Raw genomic sequence first — 21211 nt, 5'->3', positions numbered from 1 at the left:
TGTTAAAGCGTTGCTACTTATTCTAAAGAACATGCCAGAAATCCATAAAACAAACACAAGCTGGTGTAAGAGATATAAAGACCAAACAGAGTCGGACAGATAAAACAGTGCCTTGAAAACTATGTGCATAGAGAGAGATAAAATACAAAAAACTGAGGAAAGAAGCCAGGTTCTATAACGAGCCAGCCCCTGTCTCTTATACACATCTAGATGTGTATAAGAGACAGGCTGTCGACTACTCCACCACAGCAATGTCAAGCTGTCGACTACTCCACCACAGCAATGTCAAACTGTCGACTACTCCACCACAGCAATGTCAAACTGTCGACTACTCCACCACAGCAATGTCAAGCTGTCGACTACTCCACCACAGCAATGTCAAGCTGTCGACTAGTCCACCACAGCACTGTCAAGCTGTCGACTACTCCACCACAGCAATGTCAAGCTGTCGACTAGTCCACCACATCAATGTCAAGTCTTTATGAACGGAAAGTACAGGCTCATATTTACAGAGCTTTGGCAGCTCCATGAGAAGCCGGCTGCATCTCAAATGGCAACCTATTCCCTACATAGTGCACTACTTCTGACCAGGGCCCTTAGGGAATAGGGAGTCATTTGGAATGCAGCTGCTCACTTCCTCTCCACATGTTTCTAATTTATTTGAGTCTTTCTGCTCAGACAATGACAGCCAGAATTGATTCAAACAAACAGCTGTCCATGATAATTACGACATAATCATAGCGTGGAGTTTTCATATCTCTGTCAGATGTTTATACAAATGGAATTTGTGCAAAGGTGTAAAAAGATAAATCAATCTGGTTTTCAATCTGRACAGAGGCTGAAAATAAGTGCATATTTCTTCTAACAGTGTGCTTTTTTATGGTTGGTCTTTTCTTTGTTGTGTTGAGAGAAAAGATTGACACGACAACAACAATCGTGGTGTACGTATTGTTAAAGCGTTGCTACTTATTCTAAAGAACATGCCAGAAATCCATAAAACAAACACAAGCTGGTGTAAAGAAGATCTAAAGGAACCCAACAGCAGCTCGGCCAGATAAAACAGGTGCCTTGCAAAGTATGTGCATAGAGGAGATAAAATAAAAAAATGAGGAAAGAAGCCAGAGTTCTAATAACGGAGCCAGCCCTATCCAAACTAAGCCACTCTGCTTTGGTAGACGAACCAGACAATGTGCAGAATGGGACCTGGCTTCACCGTGGGGGTGACGGGGATTAGGAACCTGTGTATTTTCATGCGGAGGAGAGACGAGATACTGTAGATTAAGGATATACTATACATCACCTCATCCAGGTGACGTACAGTCAATGATGTACTATCCTCCTGCCTTATACACTTCTTACCATCCTTATATATTATAATATATATATAGGAGAGAGGAGAGAGAGAGAGAGAGAGAGAGACGAGAGGATGAGAGGAAGAGAGAGCAGGAGAAGAGAGAGAGAGAGAGAGAGAAGAGAGACGAGAGAGAGAGAGAGAGAGACGAGAGAGAGAGAAGAGAAAGGAGGAGAAAGAGAGGAGAGGAGAGATAACTATGTTGTGATAAACATCAGTCTATGCCCTTATCAGTTATAAACTGGGCGCTCACTTACGAGGTGGATCACTACGAGTGGATCACTACGAGTGGAGAGAGCGATCGTGCTGTGATCGTCCTGGATGCATCACCTAGACCTGGACAAATCTGTTTGAGGAAAATTGTGATTTTTCATCACCTAGCTGTCTGTGAAAACATATACATTACCAGTCAAAAGTTTGAACACACCTACTCATTCAAGGGTTTTTCTTTATTTGTACTATTTTCTACATTGTAGAATAATAGTGAAGACATCAAAACTATAAAATAACACATATGAATCATGCAGTAACCAAAAAAAGTGTAAAAAAAATCTAAATATATTGTATATTTGAGATTCTTCAAAGTAGCCACCTTTTGCCGTGATGACAGCTTTGCACGCTCTTGGCATTCTCTCAACCAGCATCATGAGGTAGTCACCTGGAATGCATTTTGATTAACAGGTGTACCTTGTTAAAAGTGAATTTGTGTTGTGACAAGGTATGGGTGGTATGCAGAAGATAGCCCTATTCGGTAAAATACCATGTCCATATTATGGCAAGAACAGCTCAAACAATAGGAAGAACAGCTCAAATAAGCAAAGAGAAATMACAGTCCAGCATTACTTTTAGGTCAGTCAATCCGGAAAATGTCAAGAACTTTGAACGTTTCTTCAAGTGCAGTCACAAAGAACAATAAAGCACTATAGTGAAAGTGGCTCTCATGAGGACCGCCACAGGAAAGGAAGACCCAGAGTTACCTCTGCTGCAGAGGATAAGTTCATTAGAGAWAACTGCACCTCAGATTTCAGCCCAAATAAATGCTTCACTGAGTTCAAGTAACTTACACATCTCAACATCGACTGTTCAGAGGAGACGTGCATGAATCAGGCCTTCATGGTCGAATTGCTGCAAAGAAACCACTACTAAAGGACACCAATAAGAAGAAGAGACTTGCTTGGGCGATGAAACACGAGCAATGGACATTAGACTGGTGGAAATCTGTCCTTTGTGAGATGCAGAGTAGGGGAACGGATGACCTACATATGTGTGATTCCCACCATGAAGCYRGGAGGAGGAGGTGTGATGGTGTGAAGGTGCTTAGCTGGTGACATTGTCTGTGATTTACTTTGAATTCAAGGCACACTTTAACCAGCATTTCAACCACAGCATTCTACACCGATACGCCATCCAATCTGGGTTGCGCTTAGTGGGACAATCATTTGTTTTTTAACAGGACAATGACCAAAACACACCAAAACACACCTCCAGGCTGTGTAAGGGCTATTTGACCAAGAAGGAGAGTGATGGAGTACTGCATCAAATGACCTGGCCTCCACAATCTCTCAACCTCAAGCCGATTGAGATGGTTTGGGAAGAGTTGAACCGCAGAGTGGAAAAAAAGCAGCCAACAAGTGTTCAGCATATGTTGGGAACTCCTTCAACACTGTTGGAAAAGCATTCCAGGTGAATTTGGTTATGATAATGTCAAGTGTGTGCAAAGCTGTCATCAAGGCAAGGTTGGCTACTTTGAAGAATCTAACACTTTTTTGGTTACTACATGATTCCATTTGTGTTATTTCATAGATTTGATGTTTTCACTATTATTATTAAATGTAAAAAAAAATAAAAAATAAAGAAAACCCTTGAATGAGTAGGTGTTCTAAAACTTTGGACTTGTACTGTATGTATATATATATAAATATATATAAAGAGATATACAGTAGATATATATAAATAAATATAGATAGATATATAGATATATATATATATATAGATAGAGATGATAGATAGAGAGAGATGTATATAGATATATAGATAGATATAGATACATGTACACTACCGGTCAAAGTTTTAGAACGCCTACTCATGCAAGGGTTTTTCTTTTTTTGTACTTCTTTCTACATTGTAGAATTGCACAATAATAGTGAAGACATGAAAACTATAAGAACTATGAAATAACATATGAGGAAATCACACATGGAATCATGTAGTAACCATGATTTGTGCTACAGCTTGAATTCTAAATTGATTAAATATATGTTTTAGTCACCCATCTACACACAACAAAGTGAATACATGTTTTTAGAAATATTTGCACATTTATTGAAAATGAAATACAGAAGCAGTCAATACGTGTTAGAATCACCTTTGGCAGCGATTACAGCTGTGAGTCTTTCTGGGTAAATCTATAAGAGCATTGCACCCCTGGATTGTACAATATTTGCCCATTTATAATTTTCAAAATTCTTCAAGCTCGGTCAAATTGGTTGTTAATCATTGTTAAACAGCCGTTTTCAAGTCTTGCCATTGATTTTCAAGTAGATGTAAGTCAAAACTGTAACTAGGCCACTCAGGAACATTCAATGTCWTCTTGATAAGCACCACCAGTGTATATTTGGCTTTGTGTTTTAGGTTATTGTCCTGCTGAAATGTGAGTTTGTCTTCGTGTCGGTTGGAAAACAGACTGAACCAGGTTTTCCTCTTCCTTTAGCCTTTGCTTAGTTCTATTCCATTTATTTTTATCCTAAAAAAAACTCCCTTGTCCTTGTCGATGACAAGCATACCCAWAACATGATGTAGCCACCACCATGCTTGAAAATATAAAGAATGGTACTCAGTGATGTGTTGTGTTGTATTTGCTCCAAACATAACACTTTGTATTCAGGACATGAAGTTTCTTTCTTCTTTGCAGTTATACTTTAGTGCCTATTTGCAAACAGGATGCATATTTTGGAATATTTCTGTTCTGTACCTTATTTTCCCTCTGTCATTTAGGTTAGTATTGTTGAGTAACTACAAAGTTGTTGATCCTCAGTTTTCTCCWATCACAGCCATTAAACTCTGTAACTGTTTTAAAGTCACCATTGGCCTCATGTTGAAATCACTGAGAGGTTTCCTTCCTCTCAGGCAACTGAGTTAGGAAAGACACCTGTATCTTTGTAGTGACTGGCTGTATTGATACACCATCCAAAGTGTACTTCATGTTGAAAGGGATATATACTATATAAATATATATTTTTACCCATCTACTGATAGGTGCCCTTCTTTGAGGCATTGGAAAACCTCTCTGGTTGTTGTTGAATCTGTGTTTGAAATGCACTGCTCGACTGAGGGATAACTGTATGTGTGGGTTGTCAGAGACGAGGCAGTCATTAAAAAATCTAGTTAAACACTGTTATTACACACAGAGTGAGTCCATACAACTTATTATGTGACTTGTTAAGCACATTTTTACTCCTGAATGTATTTAGGCTTGCCATATGTAAGGGGTTGAATACTTATTGAATCAAGACATTTAAGCTTCTCATTTTTAATTAATTTGTAACAATTTCTGAAAGCATAATTCCACTTTTGACATTAATTGGAATTGTATGTAGGCCAGTGACATAAAATCGAAATGGAATCAATTTTAATTTCAGGCTGTAACACAATAAAATGTGGAAAAAGGCAAAGGGTATGAATACTTTCGGACAGGACTATATATTTATATATATATATATATATATATATATATATATATATATATATATATATAGTGGAACTATGTCTTGATCTACTACAGTTAAACAGGAAGTAGAATCTGAAACATGCAAATTAAACCAGAACACTATTCACCAACAACAATCTGTCCACATGCCAGATCATAGTGCCAACCTGCTCAGTTATAAAACAAGTATATTTTCACTCTGAAACCCTGCAATGTACGGTTGGAGGTGAAGCCTGTCTAAACCGTTGTCCTTGTTAAATATTGTGTAATGCATCACTTTATATGACTGATATGAATATCAATTGTTCTTGTCAGGACTGTAATTACTTCACCATTAGAGTTCTGGCCATGACAACTATGTAATGGAGGAGGGTCAGTGAATGAGTCAAGAGATGAGTAACCTTGCCTGAGACCTGGATAATTAGCTCCCCAAGCTGAAGGCAAGACTTTAGTTCAAAGGGTTAACACAGTATTGTGGTGGGTCTTGCAGGAGGTCGGGGTGCAACGCTGTCGGTCACATGGTGACAAGCTCAAGGCTTTACATACAGAACAGAATTCAGTGAACTGAACTCCAAGGCCTGGGTTAAGTGTTGCAATATACAATATATGAGAAAAATAGATTTATTGTAAGAAAACGAAAGTGAAAAATAGATGAAAGGTAACAGAAGACATGAAGGTCATGCGTTGCAGTATAATTCCATTTGCTGTTCTGTGGTCTGGCTGCTGTAAGAGCGAGAAAGGGTTCTGTGTCTTTTGTTGCCGTAGGAACAAGTCAGGTAGAGCTGTGCCATCTAACGTAGAGAAACGTAGAGAAACTGAAAAGAACGTTGTTTCTACATCGCTGAGCCTTACAGAAAAACTTTAAATTATAAACCATAACATCAGCAATCCAAACAGAGAACAGAACACATTTCTTCAATTTCAAGAACTGAATTGGATGCATTCCGCACCTTCAGGGCTTTGACGTACAAAGCAGCCCGTGAAGGAAACGTGTCCTTTCATGATAATTAAAGAATTACCCCATTGCATGCAAYACAAAAAAAAAACGAATCTAACACCTTAAAAAAACAACTCACAAAGTGACATCTGCAAAAAAAAAAAAAAAGGAATACATTTTGGGTTGAAGCTACTTGTATTTAGTTGACCTGACTAATGACTAGATAATCCAAATAACAACTCTACCCTTTTACAATTAACCCTGTTTGTTGAATGCATCATTTGAATGTTCATCGGTTGTCTTGTTCTTAGTTTCAAAGTTAAACTGACAGGTAAGGTTCATGGACATAGAACATGGGATGGAACTCAAACATGTACACATGAAATGGTTCCACGCCCGGAGTTGTTTTCCTTTAGCGTGAAGATAAATAAAGCAAATGGCTGAGAAAATGCATTGTGGGGAAATGGTGAAGAAGAAAAATGGCATGCAGTACTGTTTAGACTTACGTTTGCAGACGTTATCTTGCTGAGAAGACAACCCTCCTGTAATAACACATGGTGGGGGGGGGGAAGAAAAAAGAAACAGTTATTGTCCATGATTGCACTGCATTCAACCACAGTATTGATTTTATATGTAATTACAGAGTCAAGCCTTAAAGATGGTTCATATGGAATGTCATCTTCAGGGGCACAATTGATGTGAAATATTATTTTTGCCTYGTTGTTGTTGGAAAACGCTCCGATAAATGTCTATGATATAAACAGGTCAAAGTTCATCTATACGCTCAAAGATGGCTTTCTGTTTCAGATAGAATGGAGATTTCAGATCTGTACGGATTTCTTAGGGAGAGAACGAAGGCTGTTACAAGTCAAATTGTTATACTGCTCAGTTAGAAAATACACCCTCATAAGAAAATGTTACGTATGTTCAATGCAGAACCTGACATCACCACGACAACACAAGACAATAATAACTGACACTGGAAAAGATGTGTTGGCATGTCAGCGGTGAAAGAGCACTGAATATCAAATGAAGCATCGAAAACTAACAATAAACAGTGTCAAGCTTCTAAATAGGGAACAAAGAGGCCCACGAGGCTGCAGAATAGAGTCTCTTCTCCCAGGGGACCAGATAAAAGCTTAGAGAGAGATATAACAGTATTTAATTTATTATCACCAACGTTGTTTTCTTTGTGCTGTGTATAATAATCTGACCACGTGACTGAGGGAGATCTGAGGGTGAAGGGAAACATTGATGATGTCGACAAGCTGAGAGGGTTACTGAGGGAGATCTGAGGGTGAAGGGAAACATTGATGATGTCGACAAGCTGAGAGGGTTACTGAGGGAGATCTGAGGGTGAAGGGGAACATTGATGATGTCGACAAGCTGAGAGGGTTACTGACTGAGGGGTGAATGGGAAACATTGATGATGTCGACAAGCTAAGGAGGGTTACTGACAGGTCTGAGGGTGAATGGGAAACATTGATGATGTCGACAAGCTGAGAGGGTTACTGACAGGTCTGAGGGTGAATGGGAAACATTGATGAGAAGGACAAGCTGAGAGGGTTACTGATGAACAAAAAGTACGTCGATGAACAAAAAGTACTTTATCAACACAACAAGAATTCATCCCACTAATGTGAATGATGAACAGGAACAAGGAAGTGAGTATATTTATACAGAAAGCACAGTAATATGTCAACAAATCAAGAGATCACACTTTATTCACTGAAGGACAATGTAGCTGTGAGTGTGTACAGTCTGTGTTTTATATGTGTTGTGAATGTGATGCAACAGAACCTAGTGCATGCTACAGTACAAACACAATATCCCTGACATAGAAACGTGTGTCTTGTTAGGTCACAAATAAGTGGCGTAATGTAGCAACAAGCTAACAGGCAACCACTGTCTATTACAGTTTAAATGATACTGGTGAAAACTTCATGCCAACCTATGCATTTCCTATAGCCTATGCAAAAGAATTTGCAGGAGAACGAAGAGAATGCTTTGGTCAAGTTCAACTGTGTTACTTGTCTCACAGCAGTGAAAAATAGAGCTACCTGTTAACATTCATAAATGCGACCGAGCCTGCGGTCTGGCTAGCCAGAGGACCATATGTGTGTGCAGGCCAGTAATGGAAAATGTCAATAAGCCGTCGGAAGACTGCCAGCATCCCAAACGACACCCTATTCCCTAAATATATTGCACTATATCGGGACCCATAATGCAGTGCACTATATAAGGAATAGGAGGACATTTGCGACTCAGTCACACTTTTCTGAGGTTAACAGATTGGATGCGTTGAAGGATGGGTATAAATAGTGTTATCCTTTAGGGTATAGAGGTAAATGGGATAGAAGTTCAAAATGTCTTTTTAAGATGATTGCCCCGTAAAATTATTAAGTTGTTAATGAGGGTGAACGCTGCCAAGTGACAATCCTTCCTCAGGCAGAGTAAGAAAAGAGTAATCAACCCAATTTAATTAGCAAATAACTGGTCAAACCATGAAAGGGAACTGTGGTGGTAATATGTCAGAAGAGATGTGTTGGTTGTATAGCGGACGTTTGATTGATCTGAACTGCCTGGTTACAGGACTTCTAGAAGCTAGTCTGATTACCTCATTCTAGTCTAACATGAGGTAGATAGATCGGTTTAACTGGATCCCCGCAGAGAATTAGTGGACTGTAGTTGGTCCTCTTAGCTAGCGTTAATATTATCTTGCCATTGAGACTGAAACCTGATATATAAAAATWAAAAAAAAGATATATTATGTAATGCGTCAAACATGAAGACAAAGTTAGGAGCTGAAATTCTGTACTTGTCAACGTTGTTTGAAGAGGTGTTTTATTTACATTGTTAAACCGAACGTAGCGGTCAAACAGTTACGGTACATTCCTTTGGTACTATGTTCTATTCAACATTTCATGATGTAAATAGCTTCGCGATACAGACCTCACCAACCAATTAAATGTGTGATAACGCAACACAGTTGAACAGAGAAAGTTCTTCAAAAGATGACCGCAAGTAGCCTTAGTTTCTAGCCGATGTATATTGTATATAACAGTTTATAGGAGAGAATAATGTGTGATCCATCTCTGTAGTGCTGGGTCGCTGACCCTCTCCTCTCCATCTATAAGCCTCTCCAGACCACTGGTTTTCAAGCACCCACAGCCATGCCTGGCACAGAGATGGAGATAAGTGCATGTGATGCCTACCCACATCAAAGCGGTAGAAGAGTGTCTTAGCATTGCAAAGGCAGTGGGGCTCGAACCGTGGCTTTGATCATTCTCAGCTTTCGGATAATTAAAATATTGGATAAATAATTGATTAAAAACACCAGAGCTCATTGTGCTGTTCTGCATCTAGATCCCAATCTATTCCAACCTTGACACTCGTCTTGTCTTTCGGTTTATATCAACAAGTGTGTGGGTACAACTCTGAGAGGTACATTGGATGAATTGTGCCTCTCCATTCAGCTTCACTAAATAATACATAAAACATAATGATTGACATCACTTACAGTCTGTAGATTTAATATGAACAACAAGAAGCACTTTCGCTGCTGCAGAAATTGTTCAGGGTCGCATACGCTATCTACAGTGCTATTGGAAAGTATCCAGACACCGTGCCTTTTTCCACATTTTGTTATGTTACAGCCTTATTCTAAAATTGATTAAATAAAACAAATTCTTAATCAACCTACACACAATACCCCACAATGGCAAAGCAAATCCAAGTTTTTAGAATTTRTTTGCACAAAAATAAATGGTTGAAAAACCTAAATTACATAATTTATTCAGACCCTTTGCTATGAGAATCGAAAATGAGCTCAGGTGCAAACTGTTTCCATTGATCATCCTTGAGATTTTGCTACAACTTGATTGGAGTCCACCCGTGGTAAGTTCAATTGATTGGACATGATTTGGAAAGGCACACACAAGTCTATGTAAGGTCCCATAGTTGACTGTGCATGTCAGAGCAAAAACCAAGCCATGTCCGTAGAGCTCCGAGACAGGATTGTGTCGAGGCACAGATCTGGGGAAGGGTACCAAAATATGTCTGCATCATTGAAGGTCCCCAAGAACACAGCAACCTCAATCATTCTTAAATGGAAAAAGTTTGGAACCTCCAAGACTTCCTCTAGAGCTGGCTGCCCGGCCAAACTGAGCAATCGCGGGAGAAAGGCCTTGGTCAGGGAGGTGACCAAGAACCTGATGGCTCCAGAGTTCCTCTGTGGAGATGGGAGAACCTTCCAGAAGGACAACAATCTCTGCAGCACTCCACCAATCAGGGCTTTATGGTAGAGTGGCCAGACAGAAGACATTCCTCAGTAAAAGGCACATGACAGACCGCTTGGAGTTTACCTAAAGGTACCTAAAGGACTCTCAAACCATGAGAAACAAGATGCTCTGGTCTGATGAAACCAAAATTGAACACTTTGGCCTGAATGCCAAGTGTCATGTCAGGAGGAAACCTGGCACCATCCCTACGGTGAAGCATGGTAGTGGCAGCATCATGCTGTGGGGATGTTTTTCATCGGCAGGGACTGGGAGACTAGTCAGTATCGAGGGAAAGATGAATGGAGCAAAGGACAGAGAAATCTTTGATGAAAACTGCTCCAGAGCGCTCAGGACCTCAGACTGGGACGAAGGTTCACCTTCCAACAGAACAACGACCCTAAGCACACAGCCAAGACAACGCAGGAGTGGCTTTGGGACAAGTCTCTGAATGTCCATAAGTGGCCCAGTCAGAGCTCGGACTTGAATCCAATTGAACATCTCTGCTGCCCATCCGACCTGACTGAGCTTGAGAGGATCTGTAGAGAAGAACGGGAGAAATTCCCCAAGTACAGTTGTGCCAAGCTTGTAGCTACGCTGTTATCGCTGCCAAAGGTGCTTCAAGAAAGTACTGAGTAAAGAGTCTGAATACTTATGTTAATTTATTATTTCAGTTTTTTATTTTGTTTAAATTTGACACCATTTTTTCGTCACTATGGGGTATTGAGTGTAGATTTTTGAGGGGAAAAAACAATTGAATCCATTTTAGAATAAGGCTGTAACGTAACAAAATGTTGAAAAAGTCAAGTGGTCTAAACTCTTTCCGATTGTACTATATACAGACATGGCTATAACCCTTTTTCGGCCTTGATGATGTGGTTAGAACCTACATTTTCCATTCATGATGTGGTTATAACCCTCTTCATCCCCTCTTGATGTGGTTATAACCATTTTTCTCCCTTCATCATGTGGTTATAACCCTCTTTCTCCTGTGACAATGTGGTTATAAACCTCTTTCTCCCTTCATGATAGTTTTATAACCCTTTTTCTCCCTTCATGATGTGGTAATAACCCTCTTTCTGCCTTCATGATGTGGTTATAACCCTCTTTCTGGCTTCATGATGTGGTTATAATCCTCTTTCTCCCTTCATGATGTGGTTATAACCTTATTTCTGCCTTCATGATGTGGTTATAACCCTCTTTCTGCCTTCATGATGTGGTTATAATCCTCTTTCTCCCTTCATGATGTGGTTATAACCCTCTCTCCCTTCATGATAGTTTATAACCCTCGTTCTCCCTTCACGATGTGGTTATAACCTTAGTTCTGCCTTCATGATGTGGTTATAACCTTATCTTCTGCCTTCATGATAGAGTTAAAACCCTCTTTCTCCCTCCGTGATGTGGTTATAACCCTCGTTCTCCTTCATGATGTGGTTTATAACCCTCTCTCCTTCATGATAGTATAACCCTCGTTTCTCCCTTCACGATGTGTTATAACTTAGTTCTGCCTTCATGATGTGGTTAACCTTATTTCTGCCTTCATGATAGAGTAAAACCCTCTTTTTTCCCTTCATGATGTGGTTATAACCTTATTTCTGCCTTCATGATAGAGTAAAACCCTTTTTTCTTCCTTCATGATGTGGTTATTACCCTGTTTATCATTTCATGATAAGTTTATAACCCTCGTTCTCCCTTCACGATGTGGTTATAACCTTAGTTCTCCCTTCATGATGTGTTTTTAACCTCTTTCTCCCTTCATGATAGTTTATAACCCTCGTTCTCCTTCACGATGTGGTTATAACCTTATTTCTGCCTTCATGATAGAGTAAAACCCTCTTTCTCCCTTCATATGTGGTTATAAACCTTATTTTGCCTTCATGATAGTTTATAACCCTCGTTCTCCCTTCACGATGTGGTTATAACCTTATTTCTGCCTTCATGATGTGGTTATAACCTTATTTCTGCCTTCATGATAGAGTAAACCCTCTTTCCCCTCCATGATGTGGTTTTAACCCTCTTTCTCCCTTCATGATAGTTTATAACCCTCGTTCTCCCTTCATGATGTGGTTATAACCCTCTTTCTCCCTCATGATAGTTTATAACCCTCGTTCTCCCTTCACGATGTGGTTAACCTTATATCTGCCTTCATGATGGTCTCTGGTTATAACCTTATTTCTGGCCTTCATGATAGAGTAAAACTCTCTTTCTCCCTTCATGATAGTTTATAACCCTCGTTCTCCCTTCACGATGTGGTTAAAAACCTTATTTCTGGCCTTCATGATGTGGTTTTAACCTTATTTCTGCCTTCATGATGTGGTTTTAACCCTCTCTCCCTTCATGATGGGTTATAACTTATTTCTGCCTTCATGATAGAGTAAAACCCTTCTCTCCCTTCATGATGTGGTTTAACCCTCTCTCCCTCATGACGTGGTTATAACCTTATTTCTGCCTTCATGATAGAGTAAAACCCTCTTTCTCCCTTCATGATAGTTTATAACCCTCGTTCTCCCTTCATGATGTGGTTATAACCCTCTTTCTCCCTACATGATAGTTTATAACCCTCGTTCTCCCTTCATGATGTGGTTATAACCCTCTTTCTCCCTACATGATAGCTTATAACCCTCGTTCTCCCTTCATGATGTGGTTATAACCCTCTTTCTCCCTACATGATAGTTTATAACCCTCGTTCTCCCTTCATGATAGTTTATAACCCTCGTTCTCCCTTCATGACGTGGTTATAACCCTCTTTCTCCCTTCATGATGGCGTTACAAGCCTCTTTCATCCTTGATGATATGGTAATAACCTCTTTCTCCATTGACGATATGTGGGTAGAGGAGGAGGAGAAAATGCATATAATAATCATGTACTTCCTATGGGAGATCTCCTCCTTCTGGGTCAGAATGAGCTGTTGCTGTGGTGCAGTAATGTGTCGCAGTAATGACACTGCTAAATGTATTCCATTAAGCAATCATTCAACTGAATGTGGTGCTTAAACCATGGTCACATTCATGTTCAACCCACGTTCCAGATTCCATGTTCATCTCCATTGGGAGAGCATGGCTGAAGGAAACTGTCATGATTTTTTTTAACCAGTATGCCGATGGCATTTAGCGTGACATGATTGCTAGATTTCATGTCATTTTATATTTACCCGGCAACCCAAGGTGAGTACAACAAGGGTTCTGTTTGAGGTGAACATGTTACTTAGTAACAATTTGCAGTTGAATGACTTGAATGAACGTTCCAGAATGTAATAGTGAAGCTTCATTGTTGTATTGGTCACTGTGGCTTTTTAGCGTCAACATTCCAACTTCTAATAACTTTGCTATTCTTACTACATGAATAGATACCCTACATGACCAATGTTGTTATTTGTAGCAGCAGTTTAGACCCCAAACAGACACTTACAGTACCAGTCAATTGTTTGGACACACCTACTCATTCAAAGGTTTTACTTTATTTTTACTATTTTCTATATTGTTATTTGTAGCAGCAGTTTAGGCTCCTAACATACACTTCTATTCACCACACAGTACCTTCTAACACAAAACACATGTCATGTATTAGCTAACATTATCTAATGTTTGCAAACTATTTTCCTTGTTGAAACACAACTCCAGTTTCATGTTCCTTCCTGTCTTGAGTCTACATGTCTTTCTTTATAGGAAGTCTCTCTACCTACCTGTATACCTTGAAAATGAGAAATTGCACACACCATACTTTGTTTCTCCCACAGTGTGGCTGAGCAATCCTTGCTACCTACTGTGTGGTGTGGGTTTGTCAATTTGTTTGCGGTGCACTAGCCAACCCACCCTCTATCTGTGGTTGTTTTACCAGCCAAACCCCTACCTCTATCTGTGGTTGTTTTACCAGCCAAACCCCTACCTCTATCTGTCTCCCATTCCTTGCAGAGGTCAGAGGAGTCAGAGAAGCCCTCGGATGTTTGTATGATGAGAAACATCGACGGACGCCCCTGGGGACTACTTGTATTATGTATCCTTCAGCCGGTCAACTTTCCAAGCATCTGTACACTACAGGATCATGGTCAAAGAGGATCACAAGCGTGGCAGCAGCTGAAGGATAAAGGATTGACAGTTTGAAGGTTCGCTGGCTGAAGAGTTCACTGTCTACTGTCTGTCTAGGGGCAGTGAGGACGATCTGAATCCGTAGTTTTTTAATGAACATAGAGTAGATTGGCGAGAGATATGATATGGGGAAAAGTAGTGTTGATGCCGAAACCGTTTAGAAGTGAGATCAGTCAAGGAACCTCAAACTCTGTGTAGGCGTTTAGTATTCTTAATGGTTTAACACTAATGCAGATCTGGGTGACTCCCTCCCTCCCATTCACTGCAGTTCAGTTGCTTCCACTTCAGTTTATTTACAGTGTAAATAACTTTAAAGACAGAGAGAGAGAGAGCAGAGGAGAGAGAGAGAGAGAGAGAGAGGAGAGAGAGAGAGGAGAGAGAGAGAGAGAGAGAGGAGAGAGAGGAGAGAGAGAGCAACGAGAGAGAGAGGCAAGAGAGAGAGAGAGAGCAGAGAGAGAGAGAAGCAGAGAGAGAGAGAGAGAGAGAGAGAGCAGAGAGAAGAGAGAGCGAGAGAGAGCAGAGAGCAGAGAGAGCTCATCTTGGCTGAGCTTGCCAAAGCAACCCACTCGTTCCCATTTCATATTACTTCAGTCATGACCGGAGGATCTCAGTGGTGAGTAGCGAGTGGTGAGAACAGTTATAGTCAACTGCTGTTCAACTGTGTGAGTTCTGTGAAATGACGTTTAAAACCGAGCTGTCATGACAGCTCAGTATTCCAGTGTCAATGTGGGGCCGTGGACTTCCGCTACCGACAGACGCTTTTGAGTTGCCTGTGTTTATTAACGCAGGACAGGAGACGCCTCTCTCACAGCTCAGTCTGCACTGTCAGCATCACGTACTGTGTGTACAGGCCTACTCCCATCTCCTAACATTATGAATATGAACCAGACATGGTATTTCTCTCAAACATGGTTCAAGTGTACATTCCTCACTATAACTTACATTTCTTGCAAACTTGAGATTTTAGGCCATCAGTCTGTTTCAACTTTCCAACAATACATCTCCTAAAAATGTTCATAAAATATGGCTAACAGACACTTCACCGTTTTACCGTTGACTTCCTGTCACGGCCGTCGTAGGGAGGAGACCAAGGCGCAGCGTGGTAAGCGTACATTCTTCTTTATGAATGTAACGATTGTCGTCGGGAGAAGGAGAGGAGGACCAAAGTGCAGCGTGGTACGTATCCATAATACTTTTAATCAAAATGAATACACGAACAAAAACAACAAAACGACCAGTTCTGACAGGTGCAACAAACACTAATCAGAAAATAATCACCCACCGCTCAAAGTGGGACAACAGGCTACAGAAATATGGTTCTCAATCAGAGACAACGATAGACAGCTGCCTCTGATTGAGAACCACACACGGCCAAACACAAAGAAATAAACAACATAGAACACCAGACATAGAATGCCCACCCCAACTCACGCCCTGACCAACCAAAATAGAGACATAAAAAGGATCTCTATGGTCAGGGCGTGACAATTAAATAGAATGAACACTGAACAAAACGAACAAAATAACAAAACAAACCGTGAAGCAAATATGGCTAGTGCAGAACAGGCAACTAAACATAGAATAAGAACCCACAAACACCAAAAGGGAAAATGGCAACCTAAATATTTATTTAATTTTATTTTTTATTTATCCGTTATTTTACCAGGTAAGTTGACTGAGAACACGTTCTCATTTGCAGCAACGACCTGGGGAATAGTTACAGGGGAGAGGAGGGGGATGAATGAGCCAATTGTAAACTAAACTGGGGATTATTAAATATGATCCCCAATCAGAGACAACGATAAACAGCTGCCTCTGATTGGGAACCAACCATAGACATACATTTACCTAGACATACCAAAACCCCTAGACATACAAAAAAAKCCTAGACAAGACCAAAAACACCCATACCACCCTCATCACACGCTGACCTAACCAAAATAATAAAGAAAACAGAGATAACTAAGGTCAGGGCGTGACACGAATGTTTTTAAGAGCTTAAAGGAATGGTTAAATGGTTACAGATATAGTGTAATAAAGCGACATATAAACCCAGTATTTCCATGTATGGTGAGCTATATGCATAAAATCTACTGAATTTCTATATTGAACCAGTATATCACCTTACAATGGTCCATGATTAGCAAAATGACAAAATCTACATGGAATCTGACTAACGGCAACAGATGGGACATAAAATAAAGATCAATAAATCAAATAGGCCTTATAAGACCAGCCGATGACGAAAACGTCCTTCAACCCTTAAAATATGTTTTCTCGACCATCACGTTAACGCTATACAGAGGATTTTTACATACCCTAAAACCATACACCATACTCCTACATTAAAGCTGAATAAAGTCCCATAACACCATACTCCTACATAAAGGCTGATTAAAGTCCCATACACCATACTCCTACATAAAGCTGAATAAAGTCCCATACACCATACTCTACATAAAGGCTGATTAAAGTCCCATTACACCATACTCCTACGTAACGCTGAATAAAGTCCCATACACATACTCCTACATAAAGGCTGATTAAAGTCCATACACCACACTCCTACATAACGCGAATAAAGTCCATATACCATACTCCCTACATAAAGGCTGATAAAGTCCATACACCACACTCCTACATTAAAGCTGAATAAAGTCCCATACACCACACTCATACATTAAAGCCTGAATAAAGTCCCATACACCATACTCCTACATTAAAGCTGAATAAAGTGCCCATATACCATACTCCTACATAAAGGCTGATTAAAGTCCCATACACCATACTCTACATAACGCTGATTAAAGTCCCATACACCATACTCCTACATAACACTTGAATAAAGTCCCATACACCACACTCCTACATAACGCTGAATAAAGTCCCAACACCACACCTCTACATAAAGGCTGATTAAAGTCCCATACACCATATTCCTACATAACGCTGAATAAAGTCCCATACACCATACTCCTACGTAACGCTGAATAAAGTCCCATACACCATTACTCCTACAATAACGCTGAATAAAGTCCCATACACCATACTCCTACATAAAGCTGAATAAAGTCCCATACACCAACTTCTACGTAACGCTTAATAAAGTCCCATACACCATACTCCTACATAACGCTAATAAAGTCCCATACACCATACTCCTACATAATGCTGAATAAAGTCCCATACACCATACTCCTACATAAAGCTGAATAAAGTCCCATACACCATACTCCTACGTAACGCCTGAATAAAGTCCCATACACCACACTCCTACATTAAAGCTGAATATAGTCCCATACACCACACTCCTACATAAAGCTGAATAAAGTCCCATACACCACACTCCCTACATTAAAGCTGATAAAGTCCCATACACCATACTCCTACATTAAAGCTGAATAAAGTCCCATACACCACACTCCTACATAACGCTGAATAAAGTCACATACACCATACTCCTACATAACGCTGAATAAAGTCCCATACACCATACTCCTACATAAAGCTGAATAAAGTCCCATACACCATACTCCTACGTAACGCTGAATAAAGTCCATACCACCAACTCCTACATAAAGCTGATTAAAGTCCCATACACCATACTCCTACATAACGCTGAATAAAGTCCCATACACCACACTTCCTACATAACACTGAATAAAGTCCCATACACCACACTCCTACATTAAAGCTGAATAAAGTCCCCATACACCACACTCCTACATTAAAGCTGAATAAAGTCCCATACACCATACTCCTACATTAAAGCTGAATAAAGTCCCATACACCATACTCCTACATAAAGCTGAATAAAGTCCCATACACCATACTCCTACATAACGCGAATAAAGTCCCATACACCATACTCCTACATAACGCTGAATAAAGTCCCATACACCATACTCCTACATAAAGCTGAATAAAGTCCCATACACCACACTCCTTCATTAAAGCTGAATAAAGTCCCATACACCATACTCCTACATAAAGCTGAATAATGTCCCATACACCACACTCCTACATTAAAGCTGAATAAAGTCCCATACACACAACTCCTACATTAAAGCTGAATAATGTCCCATACACCATACTCCTACATAAAGCTGAATAAAGTCCCATACACCAAACTCCTATATAACGCTGAATAAAGTCCCATACACCATACTCCTACATAAAGCGCTGATTAAAGTCCCATACACCATACTCCTACATAACGCTGAAGAAAAGTCCCATACACCACACTCCTACATAAAGCTGAATAACAGTCCCATACACCATACTCCTATATAACGCTGAATAAAGTCCCATACACCACACTCCTACATAATGCTGAATAAAGTCCCATACACCACACTCCTACATAAAGGCTGATAAAGTCCCATACACCATATTCCTACATAACGCTGAATAAAGTCCCAACACCATACTCCTACATAAAGCTGAATAAAGTCCCATACACCATACTCCTATATAACGCTGAATAAAGTCCCATACACCACACTCCTACATAATGCTGAATAAAGTCCCATACACCACACTCCTACATAAAGGCTGATTAAAGTCCCATACACCATATTCCTACATAACGCTGAATAAAGTCCCATACACCATACTCCTACATAAAGCTGAATAAAGTCCGATACACCATACTCCTACATAAAGCTGAATAAAGTCCCATACACCACACTCCTACATTAAAGCTGAATAAAGTCCCATACACCATACTCCTACATTAAAGCTGATTAAAGTCCCATACACCATACTCCTACATAACGCTGAATAAAGTCCCATACACCATACTCCTACATAACGCTGAATAAAGTCCCATACACCAACACTCCTACATAACGCTGAATAAAGTCCCATACACCACACTCCTACATAAAGCTGAATAAAGTCCCATACACCATATTCCTACATAACGCTGAATAAAGTCCCATACACCATACTCCTACGTAACGCTGAATAAAGTCCCATACACCATACTCCTACGTAACGATGAATAAAGTCCCATACACCATACTCCTACATAACGCTGAATAAAGTCCCATACACCATACTCCTACATAAAGCTGAATAAAGTCCCATACACCACACTCCTACATAACGCTGAATAAAGTCCCATACACCATACTCCTACATAAAGCTGAATAAAGTCCCATACACCATACTCCTACATTAAAGCTGAAAAAGTCCCATACACCACACTCATACATTAAAGCTGAATAATGTCCATACACCACACTCCTACATTAAAGCTGAATAAAGTCCCATACACCATACTCCTACATAAAGGCTGATTAAAGAACAATTACAACTACCACTTGTTAAGCATGGATGTTGGGGTTGTCTTTTCAGGCTTGTCTCAAGGTTGAGCCCATTCTGGCTGACAAACATTATGCAGCTCAACGGGATCCATTTTTAAACACAGCCATCCCTTCTCTCAGATAATAACTTTCATCATAATTGGCTTTTGTGACTGCTCAGGAGGGTTGAATTGTCAGTTGCAGAGGGAGCTGAACTGATTCATTGCTTGATTTTAATTACGTATCAAAATTCAATTAGACATGCTTAAAAACAAAATCTAAGTGACTTTTGTCAAGCTGTCCCTTGAAATCAAATTCCAACTAAAGGACACCCCTTCTGATTATTGGGGCGACATCTAACTAATAATCTTTATCTAATCTCTTCATTCAAAGACTCAACTCATGGACACTCTATTGACAGCTTGGCTGCTTTGTGTGATGTATTGTTGTCTCTACCTTCTTGACCTTTGTGCTTTCGACTTTGCCAATAATGTCTGTACCATGTTGTGTTTGCTACCATTGTTGTTTCATGTTGTGTTGCTACCATTCTGGGTTGTCATGTTGTGCTGCTTTGCAATGATGTTGTTCTTACGTCTCTCTTTATGTAGTGTTGTGTTGTCTCTCTTGTTGGGATGTGTGTTTTGTCCTATATTTATATTGTATTTATATATTTTTTAAATCCAGGCCCCCGTCCCCGCCAGGAGGCCTTATGCCTTTTCGTAGGCCGTCATGTAAACTGACTTGCCTAGTTTAAATAAAGAAAATAAAACAATAAAAATAATCATCATCTCCCGTAGCGGAATCACTGACGTGAAAAGGACAAGATGAAGTAGAATGAACACATTAGCATACAGGTTTAATATGAGTAAATGGAGAAAATGATGTCCTTGTTAGGGTGTGTATCACTCCACACAAATCACCCAAGCCGAGAGAAGAAGCCAACGAGACGAAGAGGATGGATACTTTAACCTTACCATAATACCGATGAACACTTCAAGACTGATAAGGAGTCTGGATTTCTGGGGCCATAAATGTACACAGACAGATTGCCATGACAAAGAGCCAACGAAAACCCTAAGTGGTCTTTCTTTAGAGCGTACAGCCCAGACTACAGGTAAGTTTCACTTGAGCTACAAACCGAACGAATGCCAGATTGAAAAAGGTACCAGCAGATGACAGGTGAGCAGTGCGAGCTAGCAGGAGGGTTATCTTAGCAGAACTACATAGCGTAAGTCAATGCAATTGTGAGAGGACGAGCGAGAGAGTGAACGCGTATGCAGAATCATACCACGAGCAATAATGCTACTCCGACATGTGGAGAAGGAAAATGAGGAGGAGCGTATATCTTAGCAGTACAACCAGGATAAGCCTCTACATGAAGAAAGAGATCGCAAGAGAGAAAGCTATGATAAATCGACCATATCAATGCAAGCCGTAAGTTCACTGAGAGCAGATATGAGGGGGTACTAGCAGATACATCAAGCGTATACAAGTGTCAAAGAGAACATGTGGAGAGAAATCATTCTCTCTCTCCCTTTTTTTTTT

General features: G+C 40.1%; 1 protein-coding gene across 1 annotated transcript in view; it reads right to left on the bottom strand.

Annotated features, from left to right (window-relative positions):
• The window catches only part of LOC111966037 (protocadherin-11 X-linked), a 206197-nt gene that overhangs the window by 3284 nt on the left and 181702 nt on the right, over positions 1–21211 (bottom strand). The window contains exon 5 of the mRNA XM_070444173.1: positions 6501–6536. Within this exon, the coding sequence (XP_070300274.1) occupies positions 6501–6536 (36 nt within the window). The remainder of the gene's footprint in view (positions 1–6500; positions 6537–21211) is intronic.

This window comes from Salvelinus sp. IW2-2015, linkage group LG6.2 (assembly GCF_002910315.2).
Source record: "Salvelinus sp. IW2-2015 linkage group LG6.2, ASM291031v2, whole genome shotgun sequence".
Classification (NCBI taxonomy): domain Eukaryota; kingdom Metazoa; phylum Chordata; class Actinopteri; order Salmoniformes; family Salmonidae; genus Salvelinus; species Salvelinus sp. IW2-2015.
Note: the sequence above shows the minus strand (reverse complement) of the source record. Positions and strands in the feature narration are given on the sequence as shown.